Raw genomic sequence first — 17,589 nt, 5'->3', positions numbered from 1 at the left:
CCCTACGGCACCCCATAGCACAACTGACAGGGCTGAAAGACAATCACCCAGTGCTATTCTCTGAAAATGACCCTGGAAGCAGGATCAGAACCACTGTAAAACAGTGCCTCCAATACCCATCTCACCAAGTCGGGCCAGAAGGATGCCATGGCCAATAGTATCAAAAGCCACCAAGAGATCAAGTCAGAATAACAGGGTTGCACTCCCCCTGTCCTTCTCCTGATAAAGGTCATCCATCAAGGCGACCAAGGCTGATTCAGTCCCATAACCAGGCCTGAACCCAGATTGGAATGGGTCAAGATAATCTGTTTCATCCAAGAGTACTTGCAATTGGTGCACCACAACCCTCTCAATCACCTTCCCTAAGAAGGGGATATTTGTGACCGGGTGGTAGTTGTCTCAAACCAATGGGTCCAGGATGGGCTTTTTCAGGAGCAGTCGGATCACCTCCCCTTTCAGGGTGGCTGGAACCACTACTTCGTGCAATGATACATTGACCACACCCTCGTTCCACTCGGTCATACCCCCTTGGCAAGCTTTAATAAACCAAGAAGGGCAATACCTTGTCCACATCATCATGCTAAATCAACTGACACCATTCCCAAGAAGTTGCAACAGATGTTGCACTGGACACCTCATTGGGGACTACAATAGATGTGGATGGGGCATCAAGATTGCTACGGAGGCAAGCAACTTTACCCTCAACGTGCCTTGCAAACAACTCACAGTGGGCCTCCAAAGGGTCTAAAAATCCATTTCTTGATGTTGATGTCAACAGACCCCTGACAATATGGGAAAGCTCCACTGGACAGCTACTTGAGGATGTGATGGTGGCAGAGAAGTGGGCCTTCTTTGCCGCCGTCACTGCCACACAGGAGGCATGGCTATGGTGTCTTACTCGTGCCCAACCAGCCTCACAGCAATTCCTGCTCAGTTCTTGTCCAAACTGGCTCAGCCCCTCCTACTTTGGAATCCATTATGCCACACCCCTACAGCAGCCATTTTGTGACTGGCAGCCACAGTACTTTCTCAAAGTTCCAAATGTGCCCCCTGCCCTCAAAAGGCTGGCAACCCCGATTTACAAATGTGCAATACTTACAAGCATAGGTGGCAATTCACAGCATCAAAATCCTAACAGACAATCCCTATCAGATTTCTAGCAGGAATGTCAGGGCCCTAAAGATCCTTCCAGAGCACCAAGTGCAGTTCTGTTTCTGTCCCAGACTGCCATCCAGAATCCCACAGCCTGCCTGTGTTGCTCCCTCATTTACACATTTGCTAATTTAATTAGCACACTGCCCAGCTGGGAGGAGGGAGAAGGAAAATAAGCCCTGATTCTTAGAACGGTCCACAGGAGAAATACCCACAGAGAAGAAATGGTATTTGGCCACTTTGCCAGGCCCATCATGATAATCTTCATTAGTTTTATTGGTTAGACCAGTCTGGAGTATCACACTCACCTTCCAATCCCGTTACATTTCTCATTCTAGGTTCTTGGTGGGAAGAGGAGATATTTGCTCAGGTCTCTGAGTGCTGGAGGTTGTCCATGCCATCTCTTCAACTCAGCTCCCTGAAATCAGTTACTGGGAGGTTGAAGAGTCAAAGGCATTGAAGCTCCACTGGCCAGGCCAAGGCAGAAGTCTAGGTTACCATGAGGGCTGTCGGGGAATCCAAGTGAAGACAGAGACGGGAATGGAAATTGTCAATGTTCGCTTATGCATCCCATGTCTGAAATCATCATTTTATTACTGTCTGGCCGTAGGCCTCAAACAGGTCATACACTTAGTGAGGTGAATCATTTTGAAATTACAATTGGGATCTTAAATATTATTACTATAAAATAAATGGTACATTTTCTATCAGGTAAACATTTTTAAAATATAATTAAAATCATTGTTATTATAACAATCAGTATAGCAACATGTATTATCTAGACAGTAAGTCCTAGTTCCTCTATACGTTTCTTCCGTAATTTCTGCGCTGCTAGGGCAAATAAAGCTACCCTGTATGTAATGCCTGGGTCCCTGTCTGAGAGAAGGAAGGAAATACGCGAGAGTAGGTCTACGGGCGCATGTGTCAGCGCCTCGTCCAGGAATTTTGACCGGGGGTGTTTGTATAGGGAGCATTCTAGCAAGTAGTGTGGAAGATCTTCCACCTCGGGAGTGTCACAGATGCACAGTCTTTGGGCACGGGGGGTCCCGTTATATCTGCCAGTCAAGTATGCCGAAGGCATCGATTGGAATCTCAAAGCTGTGAAGGCATGATGAAGATTTACTGCTGTAAGAAAATCTAAATAGTTCGCTTTGGTTTGATCTGATTTGAAAAGACTATACCATCGTGTGAAATTAGAATTTATTATAGTTAGCCTATCCATCCAAGCAATATGCCGGAGAAGAACCTCCGTGAAGCTGGTTTTGTTAGAAGGGTCTTGTAGGGCTTTAGGGTCTATGTGGTAAAGTTGGCAAATTTTTGTTAGTTGGGCAGACCAAAATTTGTCCGACCATACACTTATTGAGCTGATTTTCAAAATTTGCCTTGGGGAAGATTGCTTATTCGCCTTCCAGTAATTTACCAGGGTTGAATGAATTTTTGCCCTAACTGATGAAATCCCTGTCTCGGCCCGAATTAGCACCGCTGGGGTCGCTGATGGTAGAAGCAGAAGTTTTTTTAGAAATTTGTTTTGAACTATCTCTAATTGGTCAAGTAGAGGGTTTTCCCATCCCCAAATAGGTGCTCCATATTGCATCATAGGAACAACTTTGGCTTGAAATAATTTTAGAGCCGGGGAGACTAGGTTGCCACCTACTGAGCGATAGAAATTCTGGATAGTTCCACTAGCTCTAAGTGCGGCCAGTTTAGTGCACTCTATATGCTTTCTCCAAGAAAGGGAATCGGAGAAATGGACACCAAGATATTTAAAAGTTCGACATTGCTCGATTGGGTGACCATTGATTGATCATTTGTGCATTGGTGACCTTTTGCCAAATACCATGATTTTTGTTTTGGAGCTATTAATTTGTAGTTTTTCGGTAACACAATATGATGATAACTTTACTAGAGCCCTTTTGAGTCCGTTGCGGGTTATTGACAATAAAACCATATCGTCTGGGTATAACATGAGGGAAACTTTCCTTTGACCCAAAGAAGGGGGGAAAAGGTCCATTCCCGAGACTGCCGATACAATATCGTTTAAATAGAAGTTAAATAAGAATGGGGCCAAGGGACATCCCTGTTTAACTCCTTTAGTTATTAAAAAAGGGTCTGTCAGGGAGCCTGTTGGGCCCACTCTGACTCTGGAGCTGGTGTTAGAGTATAATGATTTTATTAAGAATAGAAGACGACTATCTATTTTGGAATTTTTAAGTTTCTCCCATAGTCTTGGTCTATCTATTGAATCAAACGCAGCCGCTAGATCTACAAAGGCTACGTATAAACGTTTTGTCGGACCTTGCATTGATTTTTTTGCTAGGAAGGAAAGAGTAGCGCAGTGATCTGTAGTGCTACAGCCTTTCCTAAATCCTGCTTGTTTGGGGCAGATTATCTGATTTTCCTCCTCCCACTCCTCTAGTTTCATCATAAGAAATTTTGTGTACAGTTTAGCTCCAATATCTATCAGGCTTATGGGTTGATAGTTATTCGGGTCTGAGCGATCACCTTTTTTGTATATTGGGATGATTATACTTGTATTCCAACCAACTGGAAGAACGCCTGAGATGTTTATTTGTGTGAAAAGCTTGGCCAAGACAGGAGCCCACCAGTCTGGGAAGTTTTTATAAGTTTCTGGGAGTATCATGTCCTCACCAGGGGCCTTCCCATGTTTGAGAGAAGAGATTAAGTCCTTAATTAAAAGTGGTGAGACTGTTGGCCAGTGAGGCATTGATGTCTCCTGCCGTGGGAGGGGCAGGGGGTGTGGTGAAATTTGTTGATTATTATGACCGACATAGTAATCGAACCATTGTTTTGCTGTAATCTGACAAGGCTCTCGGGGTCGGTTTGTCCCTCTAGATATCAAATCCCAGAACTTACTCTCGTTTCTGTCCTTAACCGCTTGTGCTAGAGAGAGCCAGCCGGTTCTGGCAAATTAGTTCTTTTTCTGTGTTAACAACTGCTTATAACTTGATCTGCGTGACACTAAAGTTATTCGAGTAAAGTTTGTCAGATCTCGTAAAAAACCCCTTGCATATTTCATTAACTGTTTCCTGGCCTTTTTGCAATCTCTGTCAAACCATGACTTGGCCCAATATCTATGTGGCTCCTGTAAGTGTATCTTTATTAATTTTGGTCTTAGGGCTTGAGTTATGTTTTGATAGTGGGCCAGGGCTTCACCAGAATCATTTATAAGATTTTGTTTGAGGACTTGAAGTTGGGAACTTGTCAGGAGATGGTCAATAGAGGTATGTACCTCTTGAGACCAGGGCTTTCTCCGTTCTGTTAGTAAACACCCATCCCTCACGAGCTTTTTAGGAGGAAGGCTGGGAAGGGGCGTTTTTAAAGACAGCAATAGGGGAAAGTGATCACTCTCTGGCCTGTTGTCTACTTTGAACCCAGTGACCTTTGAGTAAAGGGGCATCGAAATAAACATGTAATCGATTACGCTTGCCCCTCTACTGGTCATATATGTGTGTGTTCCATTAGAAGAGTCCTTTTCAGAGCCATGTGGACTATGGAGAGATGACAGTTTCAAGAACTCTGCTAGCCAACGTCCTTGCTTGTTGGTGAATATGTCTTGCGATGACCTGATTTCTATGACTGGGGATGGGAAAGGATCAAAGTTCGAAGTGACTTCCATCCATGTACTTATTTGGCCTAGTCTGGCGTTAAAGTCCCCACAAAGAATGAAATGGGATTGTGGATGTTGTTTCTTTATTTCGCTCATTATGTCTGAAAGGTGTTCCCACGCTGATTCCATTCGAGCTATTTTAGGTGGGAAGTAGATGTTTATGCATATAAGTGAACCAAACTTCTCATCAAATAGTCTTACAGGTAAGGCATATTGTGAATCACCGCAGGGTAGTATCTCAGACTCCAGCAGTAAATCCACCGAGATTAATGTAGTAAGGCCCCCGCTTGCTCTCCCTTTGTTTTTGATTTTTATTGCCGGTATATTAAAAACTCGGTAGCCTCGGAGAAATGGTGCATCTTCTGCAGGAAGCCATGTTTCTTGTAAACATATGATCTTAAATTTTTGTAGGTATAATGACCATTCAGCGTCATGGGATTTGTTGTTCCATCCCATGATATTCCATGAAAGAATCTGAAAGGGTCAATTGCTATTTGTTCCAGAGGTACTATCAAAACTAATATTTGAACACTCTTTCTGTTTCGGCAAATTTGTTATCTCTTTATGCACATAGTTGGATGTCGGTGGAGATATCCTCTCTGATTGGGCTAAGTTCCACTCATTTCCGGCTCCAGTGGTACTGGATAACGGAGAGGGAACATTTGGCATTGGGAGCTGGATATGTGCATTCACCAGGCGAAATTTCATGAGGTCCAGTCTGGCGAGAATTGCAATTCTTTCATTGAACGGAAGTGCAGCAAAAGCTTCCAGGAGTGATATTTCATCCTCATCGAGAGGTTCCTGTGACCAGTATAGAGTTTGGTTCAACTCTTGTGCGGGTGAAGTCCTCGAGGTATCCGAATCTGATGTTATCGTTTTTGGAACCGTGGATTGCTCTGCGTGGTCCAAGAAAGTTGAATTCTCTGGTGTTTTGGATCTCATGTTGTATGTCGGGTATGGTAGAGAACTGAAAGTCTTTTTGACAAACAGAGGTTGAGGAGTTGCCTTATTTTCAAAGTAACGTTGAGCATAAACCCCCTGTCGAGCAAGTGAGAATCTTTCTTGCCAGAAATTTTTTGCCTTCCACAGTGTAGCAAACGAGATCACTGCCCTGGCATTAATTCCGTTGTAATATAGGTATTCGACCCTTTTTATATCTTTCATGTGGAAATTGAATTGGGAACATTGTTGTAAAAACATTAGGAGGTGTTGTTTCCTTGCCGTTTGAAATTGCAAACCAGTTGGTTTGGGATAGTTGACAGGGACTATTTTATGTTGAATCCATCTCAGGTTCCATGATTCTTGTTGGTATGCATGGTCATGGTCATCAATTGGGTGGTCATGTGAGGTCTGCGGGCTTGCTCTTAGATTATTCGTCTCCTGAATGTCCATGTTGCCCTTTGTTAGAGTGGCTTTCTTTCTCCTGCCTGATTTTCCTTTCATATGTGATGTATTCTGATCCAGTCTCTTGAATAACTTGTGAAAAATTATTTTGTTCCCTTTCACTGATTTTATGTTTTTTATGTTCTTTGTTTTTTTTTCTTTTTGGTGGGATTTTTGTTTTCATCTTTTTTCCTTTCAGTTGTTTTTTGGGAACTAGTACTTTGTCTTCGGGAAGATGAACGTTCTTTGAGCTAATTACTGGTTTTTGCTGATGAGGAGCCAGAAGTTTTAAATGAAATTCCGCTAGATCTGTTAATAGGCGATTACACTCAGTAAGGAATACTCTTATCTGTCCTAACTCGACATTTAACTTAGACAGGCTTGAGGGGTGTAAGTACTGTTGATCGTGTCTTTGTGCTGTGTGTTCTATGAAGGTCATGTTGCCATAGTCTTCAACTGAGAGTAATGCATTAGCAGTCTTTTCAGTGGGAGTGTCCCCCTCGAGGAATTTATTACCTTGAGCAGATAATTTGGCATACTCCCGATCCTTTTGTTCAGCCATCTCCAGCTCTAACGCCAGGTTAGGGGTTGTTGGAGAGGCATCTTCCCATTCAATTAGATTTTTAGTATCTATTGACCATTCATTTGGGCATAGGGGGATCCACCTCTCTGAGTGTTCCTTTTGGATTTTTAGAGTTGGCTGGAAGAATTGGGTTATTTTTTGCTGACTCCCATCCTCTTTGTTATCCTTAACAACAAGAGTTATTGTAGAGGGCTGTGGCTGTTCTGTTCCCTGACCATTTTGAGATGTTTCTGCTGCTTTAAATGGTGAGCTTGCTTCAAGCACTTTTCGTGCCCTCCTTGTCAATACCATTTCAGGTTTATTAGGTAGATAAATAAGTAACTCTTCAGGAGTACGAGGTGTTCCCTTTGCTCTGATAAAGGAATTTCCTGGGCTCTACTTCGTTTGTTTCTACTGCTTTCAAACGAAATGTCGGCAGCCAGGGGCTTAATCTGTTTTCCTGCTTGCTGTTATCTGCCATTTAGCCGTTTAGCTGTTAACCTCCCTTTACTGATAGCATGTCTGAAAAGGAAACTAATCCAGTGTATGGGATCAGCATTCACTGCTGCTGTTGTTGCTATCAGTCCATACCTCAGTTTTTTCACCATTTGCATTGTTTCCTTTCCATTTCAATGAATGGGGTGGAATAACGTCATGACAATGTAATTTATGTATTTTTTTAAATTACGGAAGTTATGTATTTTCGCCATAGTGGACAGCGAGATAGTTTTTAGAGGAAGAGGAACTGCAACAGAATGGAAACAGTCCTGCATGCGATGAATAGTGGGCGAAACAGACAAAATCCCTAGTTACCATTGCTTGTACCAGGCCTATCTAGAGCCTTCTTACTGCCTGCCAACCAGTCACAGGGACTGTCGCTGAACACATGTGTTCCATTTAGTGCCTGAAAAGAGCTCTGAGCAAACACAGTCATAGGTTTCCCCCTAGGCTGAGTCTCAGGTCCTAACTATCCCTTCCATTAATAGCATGGCTTGCAACTGCATAAGAGATCTTTCCATTGAACATGAGGTGTGGGGAGCCTATTTCAATGGAGACCACACCACATGGAAGGACAGGCTTATACAGGAAGAGGTGGTCTTCCAGATATGCCACTGGACAGCACCAGTACCTTGAATTGTGCTGACAACTAATATTGTGCTGATATAGGGCTGGTGTTATAGGAAAGCAGCGTGCCTCTGTTGCTGGGAATCACAAGTGGGAAGAGTGCTCTTGTGCTCAAGTCCTACTTGCAGGCTTCCCTTTGGGGCATCTGGCTGGTCACTGTGAGAAGAACAGGACGCTGGACTAGATGTGCCCCCTTTGATCTGATCCAGCAACGCTCTTTGTATCTTCTAATGCCCATAGAGCACGCACAAGATGACAGCCTATCTTGTCCCAATGAATATGTGACAGGACGTCTCATAAGAACATAAGAACATAAGAAGAGCCTGCTGGATCAGGCCAGTGGCCCATCTAGTCCAGCATCCTGTTCTCACAGTGGCCAACCAGGTGCCTGGGGGAAGCCCACAAGCAGGACCCGAGTGCAAGAACACTCTCCCCTCCTGAGGCTTCCGGCAACTGGTTTTCAGAAGCATGCTGCCTCTGACTAGGGTGGCAGAGCACAGCCATCACGGCTAGTAGCCATTGATAGCCCCGTCCTCCATGAATTTGTCTAATCTTCTTTTAAAGCCGTCCAAGCTGGTGGCCATTACTGCATCTTGTGGGAGCAAATTCCATAGTTTAACTATGCGCTGAGTCAAGAAGTACTTCCTTTTGTCTGTCCTGAATCTTCCAACATTCAGCTTCTTTGAATGTCCACGAGTTCTAGTATTATGAGAGAGGGAGAAGAACTTTTCTCTATCCACTTTCTCAATGCCATGCATAATTTTATACACTTCTATCATGTCTCCTCTGACCCGCCTTTTCTCTAAACTAAAAAGCCCCAAATGCTGCAACCTTTGCTCGTAAGGGAGTCGCTCCATCCCCTTGATCATTCTGGTTGCCCTCTTCTGAACCTTTTCCAACTCTATAATATCCTTTTTGAGATGAGGCGACCAGAACTGTACACAGTATTCCAAATGCGGCCGCACCATAGATTTATACAACGGCATTATGATATCGGCTGTTTTATTTTCAATACCTTTCCTAATTATCCCTAGCATGGAATTTTCCTTTTTCACAGCTGCTGCACACTGGGTCGACATTTTCATCGTGCTGTCCACTACAACCCCGAGGTCTCTCTCCTGGTCGGTCACCGCCAGTTCAGACCCCATGAGCGTATATGTGAAATTCAGAGTTTTTGCTCCAATATGCATAATTTTACACTTGTTTATATTGAATTGTATTTGCCATTTTTCTGCCCATTCACTCAGTTTGGAGAGGTCTTTTTGGAGCTCTTCGCAATCCCTTTTTGTTTTAACAACCCTGAACAATTTAGTGTCGTCAGCAAACTTGGCCACTTCACTGCTCACACCTAATTCTAGGTCATTAATGAACAAGTTGAAAAGTACAGGTCCCAATACCAATCCTTGAGGGACTCCACTTTCTACAGCCCTCCATTGGGAGAACTGTCCGTTTATTCCTACTCTCTGCTTTCTGCTTCTTAACCAATTTCTTATCCACAAGAGGACCTCTCCTCTTATTCCATGACTGCTAAGCTTCCTCAGAAGTCTTTGGTGAGGTACCTTGTCAAACGCTTTTTGAAAGTCTAAGTACACTATGTCCACTGGATCACCTCTATCTATATGCTTGTTGACACTCTCAAAGAATTCTAATAGGTTACTGAGACAGGACTTTCCCTTGCAGAAGCCATGCTGGCTCTGCTTCAGCAAGGCTTGTTCTTCTATGTGCTTAGTTAATCTAGCTTTAATAATACTTTCTACCAGTTTTCCAGGGACAGAAGTTAAGCTAACTGGCCTGTAATTTCTGGGATCCCCTCTGGATCCCTTTTTGAAGATTGGCGTTACATTTGCCACTTTCCAGTCCTCAGGCACAGAGGAGGACCCGAGGGACAAGTTACATATTTTAGTTAGCAGATCAGCAATTTCACATTTGAGTTCTTTGAGAACTCTCAGGTGGATGCCATCCGGGCCCGGTGATTTGTCAGTTTTTATATTGTCCATTAAGCCTAGAACTTCCTCTCTCGTTACCACTATTTGTCTCAGTTCCTCAGAATCCCTTCCTGCAAATGTTAGTTCAGGTTCAGGGATCTCCATCCTTATCAAAATGCTTTTCGGATTCTTTAAAAGCAGAAGAATGGCAGCTGGGCTCCAGTTTGCTCTGAAACTTTGTGCATCTAGCAAATTAATACAGACACACACACAGTTTTCTAAATTAGACTCATAACTAGATTATTAACCCTATATTTAGATCAGGTGGCTGGTCAGCTTTGTGGTACCTCTGCTCTGTGTGCTCTCCCTCTTCCTTCCGTTGTTATGACAAAACAAAGATACAAACAAATGTCTGGTCCTTTCCCACAGCACTCAAATATTTATGAATGAGGGTTTTTTTCTCCAGATGATGAGGCTTTGAAGATTTGATCCTGTTTCACTTGCTGACTGTTTTAAGAACTCAGGAAATGAAGCACCCACTATCTCTCTTCTCTTCTCTCTCTCTCTCTCTCACTCACTCACACGCACACTATTTAAAAGAGTCTTGCACATTCTCTTCCATCTTTCTCCTGAGTCTCTTGCAAAGGAATCATTTTCTTTGGATGACTGAAGTTCCAATGCGACTTGACAAAAGTCTGACATTCTGAATGCTTGAATCCATTACCATCCCTGAGCTCCAAAGTGATTTGGGCTGCAGATGCCAGATCATCTACATTACAATTTTAAATGTTTTCAGAAGAACAGAACCCCCTGGAGGCAATTTCTATTCCATTCTTTGGCCCAATGCATTTGGGAAAGGAAAATGCAATAACAGATCAGGGATCAAGTTGATGTCGATGGTTTAAGGTGCTGATATATATATATATTAAAAAAATGGATGTGATTCCTGCACTATCCAATCCATTTTACAAGAGACATTTAAGGCAAGAGAAACAAGATACTGACCCCAAAATTCTTGTGCTCTCTCTCTCTCTCTCTCTCTCTCTCTCTCACACACACACACACACACACACATGTGCCCTGCTCTATCCATAGGAGGTCAGGGCATGTAACAGCTGTGAATGTCTGGCAGTTTTGGTTTGTCATTTTTCGGTCTTAAAATTCTGTTTGCTACATTTCTATCAACATACATTTATTGTACTATTATTCCACTTTAAACAGTCATGGCTTCCTCCAAAGAATCCTGGGAACTGTAGTTTGTGAAGGGTGCTGAGAGTTCTTAAGAGACCCCTATTCTCCTCGATGACCTGCAATGACCAGAGTTCCCTGGGAAGAGGGGCTGACTGTTAAACCACTGTGGAGATTGCAGCTCTGTGAGGGGAATAAGGGTCTCCTAATAACTCTTAGCACCCTTCACAAACTTCACTTCCCAAGATTCTTTGGGAGAATCCATAGCTGTTTAAAGTGGAATAATAATGCAGCAAATGTGTGGTGTGAATATGGCCTATGTCAGTTTGTGATTTATTTTTTTTAAAAAGTCATCATGAAAATACAGCATCATTTCAGTGCCAATTTCTCCTAACGTACATATTTCACGCATGAGTAGTATCAGATTTCTTTTGGGAAACTGTTTTAATCTGTCTAACTCACTGTATTTTTACTGTCATACATTGCTGTGATATTTCCTAATGTTTAGCAGTCCAAACATTTTTCAACTAAATAAATCTTTGTATGCAATTTCCCTTTTTGTTTTGCAGGTTATTTGGGGGAATGAGCCATAGCTCACTGTTAGAGCCCCTGCTTTGCATGCAGAAGGTCCCAGTTCCAATCCCCAGCATCTCCAGGTAGGGCTGGAAATGACTCCCTGTCTGAAACCTCAGAGAGCAGCTGCCAGTCAGTGCAGACAATACTGAGCTAGGGGGACCAGTAATCTGATTCGGTATACAGCAGCGTCCCATGTTCTACTTATATATGGATATTTATGGACATGTTTCCCTAATGCATTGTTGTACACATTTTTAATTTGATTGCAAAGTTTGGAGAGGTGTGACTTTCCAAGGACAGCTGTGTTTTGGTTCATGGATCGCTTCAGGAAGTGCAAGTTATGAAAGGTACACTAATCAAATTTCTCTGCCATCCCTAGTAACAGCCACCCATTCCGAGCACCATATAAGATCCTGATTATGAATGCTGGTTCCAGGATGCATGGGGCCCTTTGGCAAGTGGCCCTTGGTGCCCCACACCCCCTGCTTGACGGCTGCTACCTCCAGCTCACCACTGCTGTCCCTGCCTGTTCAGCTGGGCCCAATCAGTGCCACCTCCAAGAGGACAACAATCTGGAGGTCCCTGCTCCTTCTCCTCCATCTGCTCACTCGCTCAGAGAGAGCAGGTGCACAGGCAGTGCCCCCCTAGTGAGGAATACACCTTGGCAAATGCCCAACAATGCCAACTTCTGGCACTGGAAGTAACCCTAAGAAGGTGTGGCTTTTCATACCTGCATCTCTCTGCCTAGTTATGACCTCAGAGATTCGTGAAGGAGGAATTCTTCATGCTAGGGTGAGGAAAATCAGGCCTAGGGGACAGATGATGCCCCACAGGCCTCTCTGCCTGGCCCTTGAGGTCCTCTCTTGAGGACCTTGCCAAGCCTCACCTCTCACCAGCCCCACTCCATGCCCCATTTCAGTGTCTTTGCCTGGTCGGAGTGTGGCTGTGATCATGCATGGTGGGATCTGAGTCGGATTTCAGAATCAAAGAGGCATTCTGGGTGAACGTCCTCCCACTCCAGACATGTCAAATCCCACACCTTCTCCCTCAATGGCCCATTTACCTGGAACTCAATTCTTCTGCCTCACCTTCTTTCCCCTCTCTCACTTTGTTGTACCTCCTGCTGTCTAAAATTATTGACTGTAAGTTGCATGGGGCAAGTACCCATCTTCACTCTCTGGACTCGTCCATACGACTGTATAATCTGCAATGTTATTGCTTTGTGTCCTCATTACTTCACTGTCGTCCATATGATGTTGCAAGCTAGTACGGATTTTCATGTTCACAAATCCACATTAGAAATACCACCACAAAACCAATATGCACTCAGAAGCAATGCCGCAGACTTTCCTGCAATAGGCAGTCCACGGGCGTTCCTCCGTCACATGCCATGCCCCCTGTCTCCTTCCCACCCAGTAGCACATCCACAAACCTGCACATGAGTGGGAATTTTAAAAAGAAGATCAAAGTTTCTGCACTCTTTTGAAAAAGCACACTAAAAGCAAACAACTGTTGTGGACCAATCACTGAAAAGGGGTGGGCTTTGGGGAGTGGCCAATGGTAAAGCAATTTAGACCAAAAAAAAGCCCACACGTATGGATGCTTGATCATCACATTTTCACGATAATCCGACCACAAACGCGTGGTCACATGTGGATCTCAAGGCCACCAACTGAATATGGAAAACGTGGATTCTGCAGTTAGGTATGGATGGGCCCTCTCTGTCATCTTATCTGAGAACTAAACAAAATGTTGCTCGTATGCATTTAATGTGTCCTGGTGTTACATTTTAAAAAAAAACAGACAGAGAAAATCAGAAATGGGATTGCAAGGAGGGGTATTTAACCCTTTTCCTTGCACCACAGTAATGCCCCCTCCCCAAAGCTGCTATTTGCCTCAGAAAGGAAACTAGCATTAGTGTCCCGAGGTGGTATCAGCCATGCCACACAAGCCAGAAAGGAGTAAGGACTGGCACATTCTTGAATGCAAGGACAAGTGAATGCCACCCGTTGAACTCCAAGCGTGTCTTTCACGAAAGCAGCCCTCTTTGTAATTACTTTGGCTGCCTTCCAGCAGGTCCTCCTCTCTGCTAAATGGGCTTTTAGCAAAGGTCAGATGAATGGTTGCACCTTTGCACCAGACCACCAGGTCACTAATGCTCTTGGATGTAAGTTGCAGGCATCACTCCTGCGAGACACACTGATTTCCCTAACGCCTATTTAAACCAAAAATGTGTGATCAAAACTGATTTTTAAAAGAGGGAAAGAGCTTTTTCTCTGTCTCCCACACTTGGGATCACTGAGTGGATCACAGCAGAAAGTTTACTTCTCACTTGGAGGGATTAAGAGGTCATGGAGACCAGACCCCCAGGAGCCACCAATTCTCACCCACAGACACCCAACTCCAGCATCAGCTGAGCCATAATTAGGGAGGGGGAGTTCACTTTGTTTGTATTTTAATGGGAAAGTACTTAATTCACTTCTCCCACCAATGTGCAAACATAAGGACAGTACATTCACACTTCTCTGAATTTTGCAGTGCAGTTGTCCTACCAAATAACAAGTACAAAAATGTGTATGTTGGGGGGAAAGTGTGCCAGAAAATACATATATTTGTGGAGAAAAACAGTTTTATGTGTTCCCATGTAGTTGATATGAAGGCATAGAAATGAGCTTTGTAAGGTAAACCTAAAGAATTTTGGGATGATATAAAAAAAACCAGAGGGAAATGACTAATAGGGGTGGGATGATTAATAGGGGTGGTGAATCTTTTTTCAGCCCAACGGCCACCTCTCCTTCTGGGAAACCTTCTGGGGGCCACATGCTAAAATGCCAGAGGCAAAAATGCACAGAGCAATATATCTGATGCTTGCCTTTGTAGAGCAGGGGGCATTCCTGCTATAAAAAAGCCAGAGGTTTCTACAAACAAGAGACATTAACAACCCTCAGGGCCCCATCCCAGCCAGACAAAAGCACTCAAGGAGAGGGTGGAGCAAAGGCAGTGAGGGGCGTGGCATTGGGAGAGGTGCAGAATCACAAATAGGGAGAGCACTGCTATTGCACCTGGGTCCTGCTCACAAGCTTCCCATGATGGGCATCTGGTCGGCCACTGTGAGAACAGGGTGCATCTTACGATTCCTGGAGGACCACTTCCCCGCTTTTCTGCCCTGATCATTTCCATCTGGCGTATCAGAGCAGAACCCTGATCAACTTAGAAGTTGTTGCTGGGGGCAATATTTAGGTTTTGGAGAGGATGTATTATTTTATGTATGCAATGGAAATGGACTGTCTTCAAGTCGAACCCGACTTATGGCAACCCCATGAATACAGTTTTCATGGTAGGCGGTTTACCATTGCCTTCCTCTGAGGCTGAGAGGCAGTGATTGGCCCAAGGTCACCCAGTGAGCTTCATGGCTGTATGGGGATTTGAACCCTGGTCTCCCAGGTCATAGTCCAACACTCTAACCACTACACCACATGGGTTCTCTATTTTATGTATGCATGTGTTTATTTATTAGTCTGGATCAGGGACAGCCAACATGGCACCTTCCATTTGTTTTGGACTACAACTCCCACCATCTCAGACCATTGGCCATGCTGGCTGGGACTGATGGACTATCTCAGGGTGCAGCAAGAATAATGCTCGTTGGTCCATAAGAACATAATCAAGATCAGACCAATGACCCATCTAGTCCAGCCTCCTGTTCTCATAGTGGCCCACCAGATATTTATGGGAAGCCCACAAGACTGAGTGCAAGACCACTCTCCTCTCCTGCAGTTTCCCACAGCTGGCATTCAGAGGCATCCTGCCTTCAACAGTGGAGGTGGTACATAGCCCATCAGGGCTAGTAGCCACTGAAAGCCTCATCCTGCATGCATTTGTCTAATCCTCTCTTTAAACCATCCAAGTTGGTGGCCATCACTGCCTCCCGTGGGAGCAAATTCCATAGATAACTGTGGACTGGATTAGTCACATGGTTTCTTCCCTCTCCTGTTAATTCTGTTCTTGCTCTTGCATTAGAATATTGTGTATTAATTAAAGCGTGAATTGATGGGTGGATTGTACCAAAATTATTGAACATATGCTACAATTATTCACAGCATATTAGGTCACAGTCATTAAAGGAAAGATGAGTCAAAATTGTATTTTGAGCAGTTTCTTGTTGTTCGTGGATTTTGTCATACTGCTATTTCAAAGAAAAGTATGGATATATATATAGACTTTTTCTGCTATGGATGCCTGGATAGTCCAATGCCATTTTTGAATGTTTATGGTCTGCAGATACAGATGGGTAAACCTGTCAGTTTTGGTTTCCTCTGTTTCTCATTTTTTTCAATCTTAAATTCAGTTTGTTTATTTATTTATTTATTATTTGATTTATATCCCGCCCTTCCTCCCAGCAGGAGCCCAGGGCGGCAAAGAGAAGCACTAAAAACACATCAAAACATCATAAAAACAGACCCTAAGATACACCAAAACAAAACAACTTTAAAAACATTTTTAAAAACATCTTTTAAAAAGGGTTAAAAAACATATTGGGTTTTAAAAAAAAAGTATTAAAAAGCAATTCCAATTTCAGTTGTCTGCATTTCCACATCAGTCTGTGAATTGTTTTTTTTAAAGTCCTCATGAAGCATCACCAGCATTTTAGCGTCAATTTCTCCTAATATACACGTATGGCCACCATCTTTCCTTTGTGATTGCCTCTTGGCTAATCTACCACCTGGATACCTAATGCTGCTTCCTTGTGAGGCCCAGTTTCCCCAAAGGCCTCCCACAATTGGCTCCACTTTGGTACCCTAAATAAAAGGGAGGCACCTTTTGATGCATGGGTGAGAAAGAAAAAAAGGGGGGGAGTGATGCTCACGAGCCAAATGCATCAGAGCAAAATGCTTTCTTGGCACATCCCGGCCAAGCTCAGGAGCTTAATATCCAGCAATCTCTTCGTAGTTATGGTTAAATGCCTTTTTTTTTAAGTATGCGGTGTGCTCTCCACAGAAGAGCCTATTGGCATCCCAAAGTGGCATCTTTCCCCATAAGAAATGCAAATGAAGTCACAGGAAGCAGAGACCTTGCATTTTAGTGCAGAATGCAGAAGCCATCGCAATAGCAAGAAGATCCATAGTGGAGCCCGTAGGAAGCCCTCTTACAGTTACGGCTCATCTACACAGTGGTTTAGTGTGCGTTTGGTGCTACTCACATCCCCTTTTAATGTGCATGGTTCACATGATGTTGCAGGCAAACAGAAGCTATCAACATCCATACTAACCCAATCCTCTAATACAATTAGGGAAGGAAAAAAAGTCTTCACTCTAGTCCTTGCAGACGTTTTGCTCCGATGCTTTTAGGTGGATGTATTGATTATTCCCCTCCCCGCACCCACTCCCTCCTCCTCCCTTCATTCATTTTATTTCCTGTGGGCTGAAGAGAAACCTCTGCTGCTCTCTCCCATTCTGCAAGACTTTTTTATGTTGCTGCAAACGGTGCCTTATTTTTCTGTTCCCCCCAACCTGGGTGCAAAAGCATAACACTACTCAAATGAACATTTATATTTCAGCTGTATCTTACCAGTGAAAATACAAATATTTGCACTTATGGGTTGGTTTTTTTTAAAAAAAATGAAACTAATTGGTAGAACAGACTGAGCATGCTCAGTTGCCAGGTAACCAGAGGAAGTTGAAATGTTGAATTAGAGGGTGTGGTCATTAGGAAACTGTGTGATTGATCCTTCCTCTCAGTGTGAATAGAAAACACTGTGTTTGCAGCTGGCATTGAGCCCTTACTGTGGATGGTGCAAACAGAAAACGGAGGTATAAACAGCATCTTTAGCACAAAATCATGCTCCGATGTGGATAAGCCCTTAGATCAGCATCAGATGTGGAAGGGCCACCGCTGTGTGGTGAAGCACCTGCACTGCCTGATGACCTGAGAGAGATGCTGCCAGTCAGAACAGACAATATCAGACTAGTCTAGCTTGGAATAAAGCCTGACCTCATACTCACAGACACCTACAGACCCACATGCCATGCCATGCCCCAGCTGCATCCTTT

General features: G+C 43.7%; 1 protein-coding gene across 1 annotated transcript in view; it reads right to left on the bottom strand.

Annotated features, from left to right (window-relative positions):
- Window positions 1–1,263: 1,263 nt before the first annotated feature.
- Window positions 1,264–17,589, bottom strand: part of LOC133364423 (kinetochore-associated protein NSL1 homolog) — a 61,719-nt gene continuing 45,393 nt past the window's right edge. Inside the window, exon 4 of the mRNA XM_061584920.1 lies at window positions 1,264–1,658. Coding sequence (XP_061440904.1) covers window positions 1,577–1,658 — 82 coding nt within the window. The 3' untranslated portion in view covers window positions 1,264–1,576. The remainder of the gene's footprint in view (window positions 1,659–17,589) is intronic.

This window comes from Rhineura floridana, chromosome 9 (assembly GCF_030035675.1).
Source record: "Rhineura floridana isolate rRhiFlo1 chromosome 9, rRhiFlo1.hap2, whole genome shotgun sequence".
Taxonomy (NCBI): domain Eukaryota; kingdom Metazoa; phylum Chordata; class Lepidosauria; order Squamata; family Rhineuridae; genus Rhineura; species Rhineura floridana.
The sequence above is the reverse complement of the archived record's forward strand: the minus strand, read 5'-3'. Positions and strand labels throughout refer to the sequence as shown.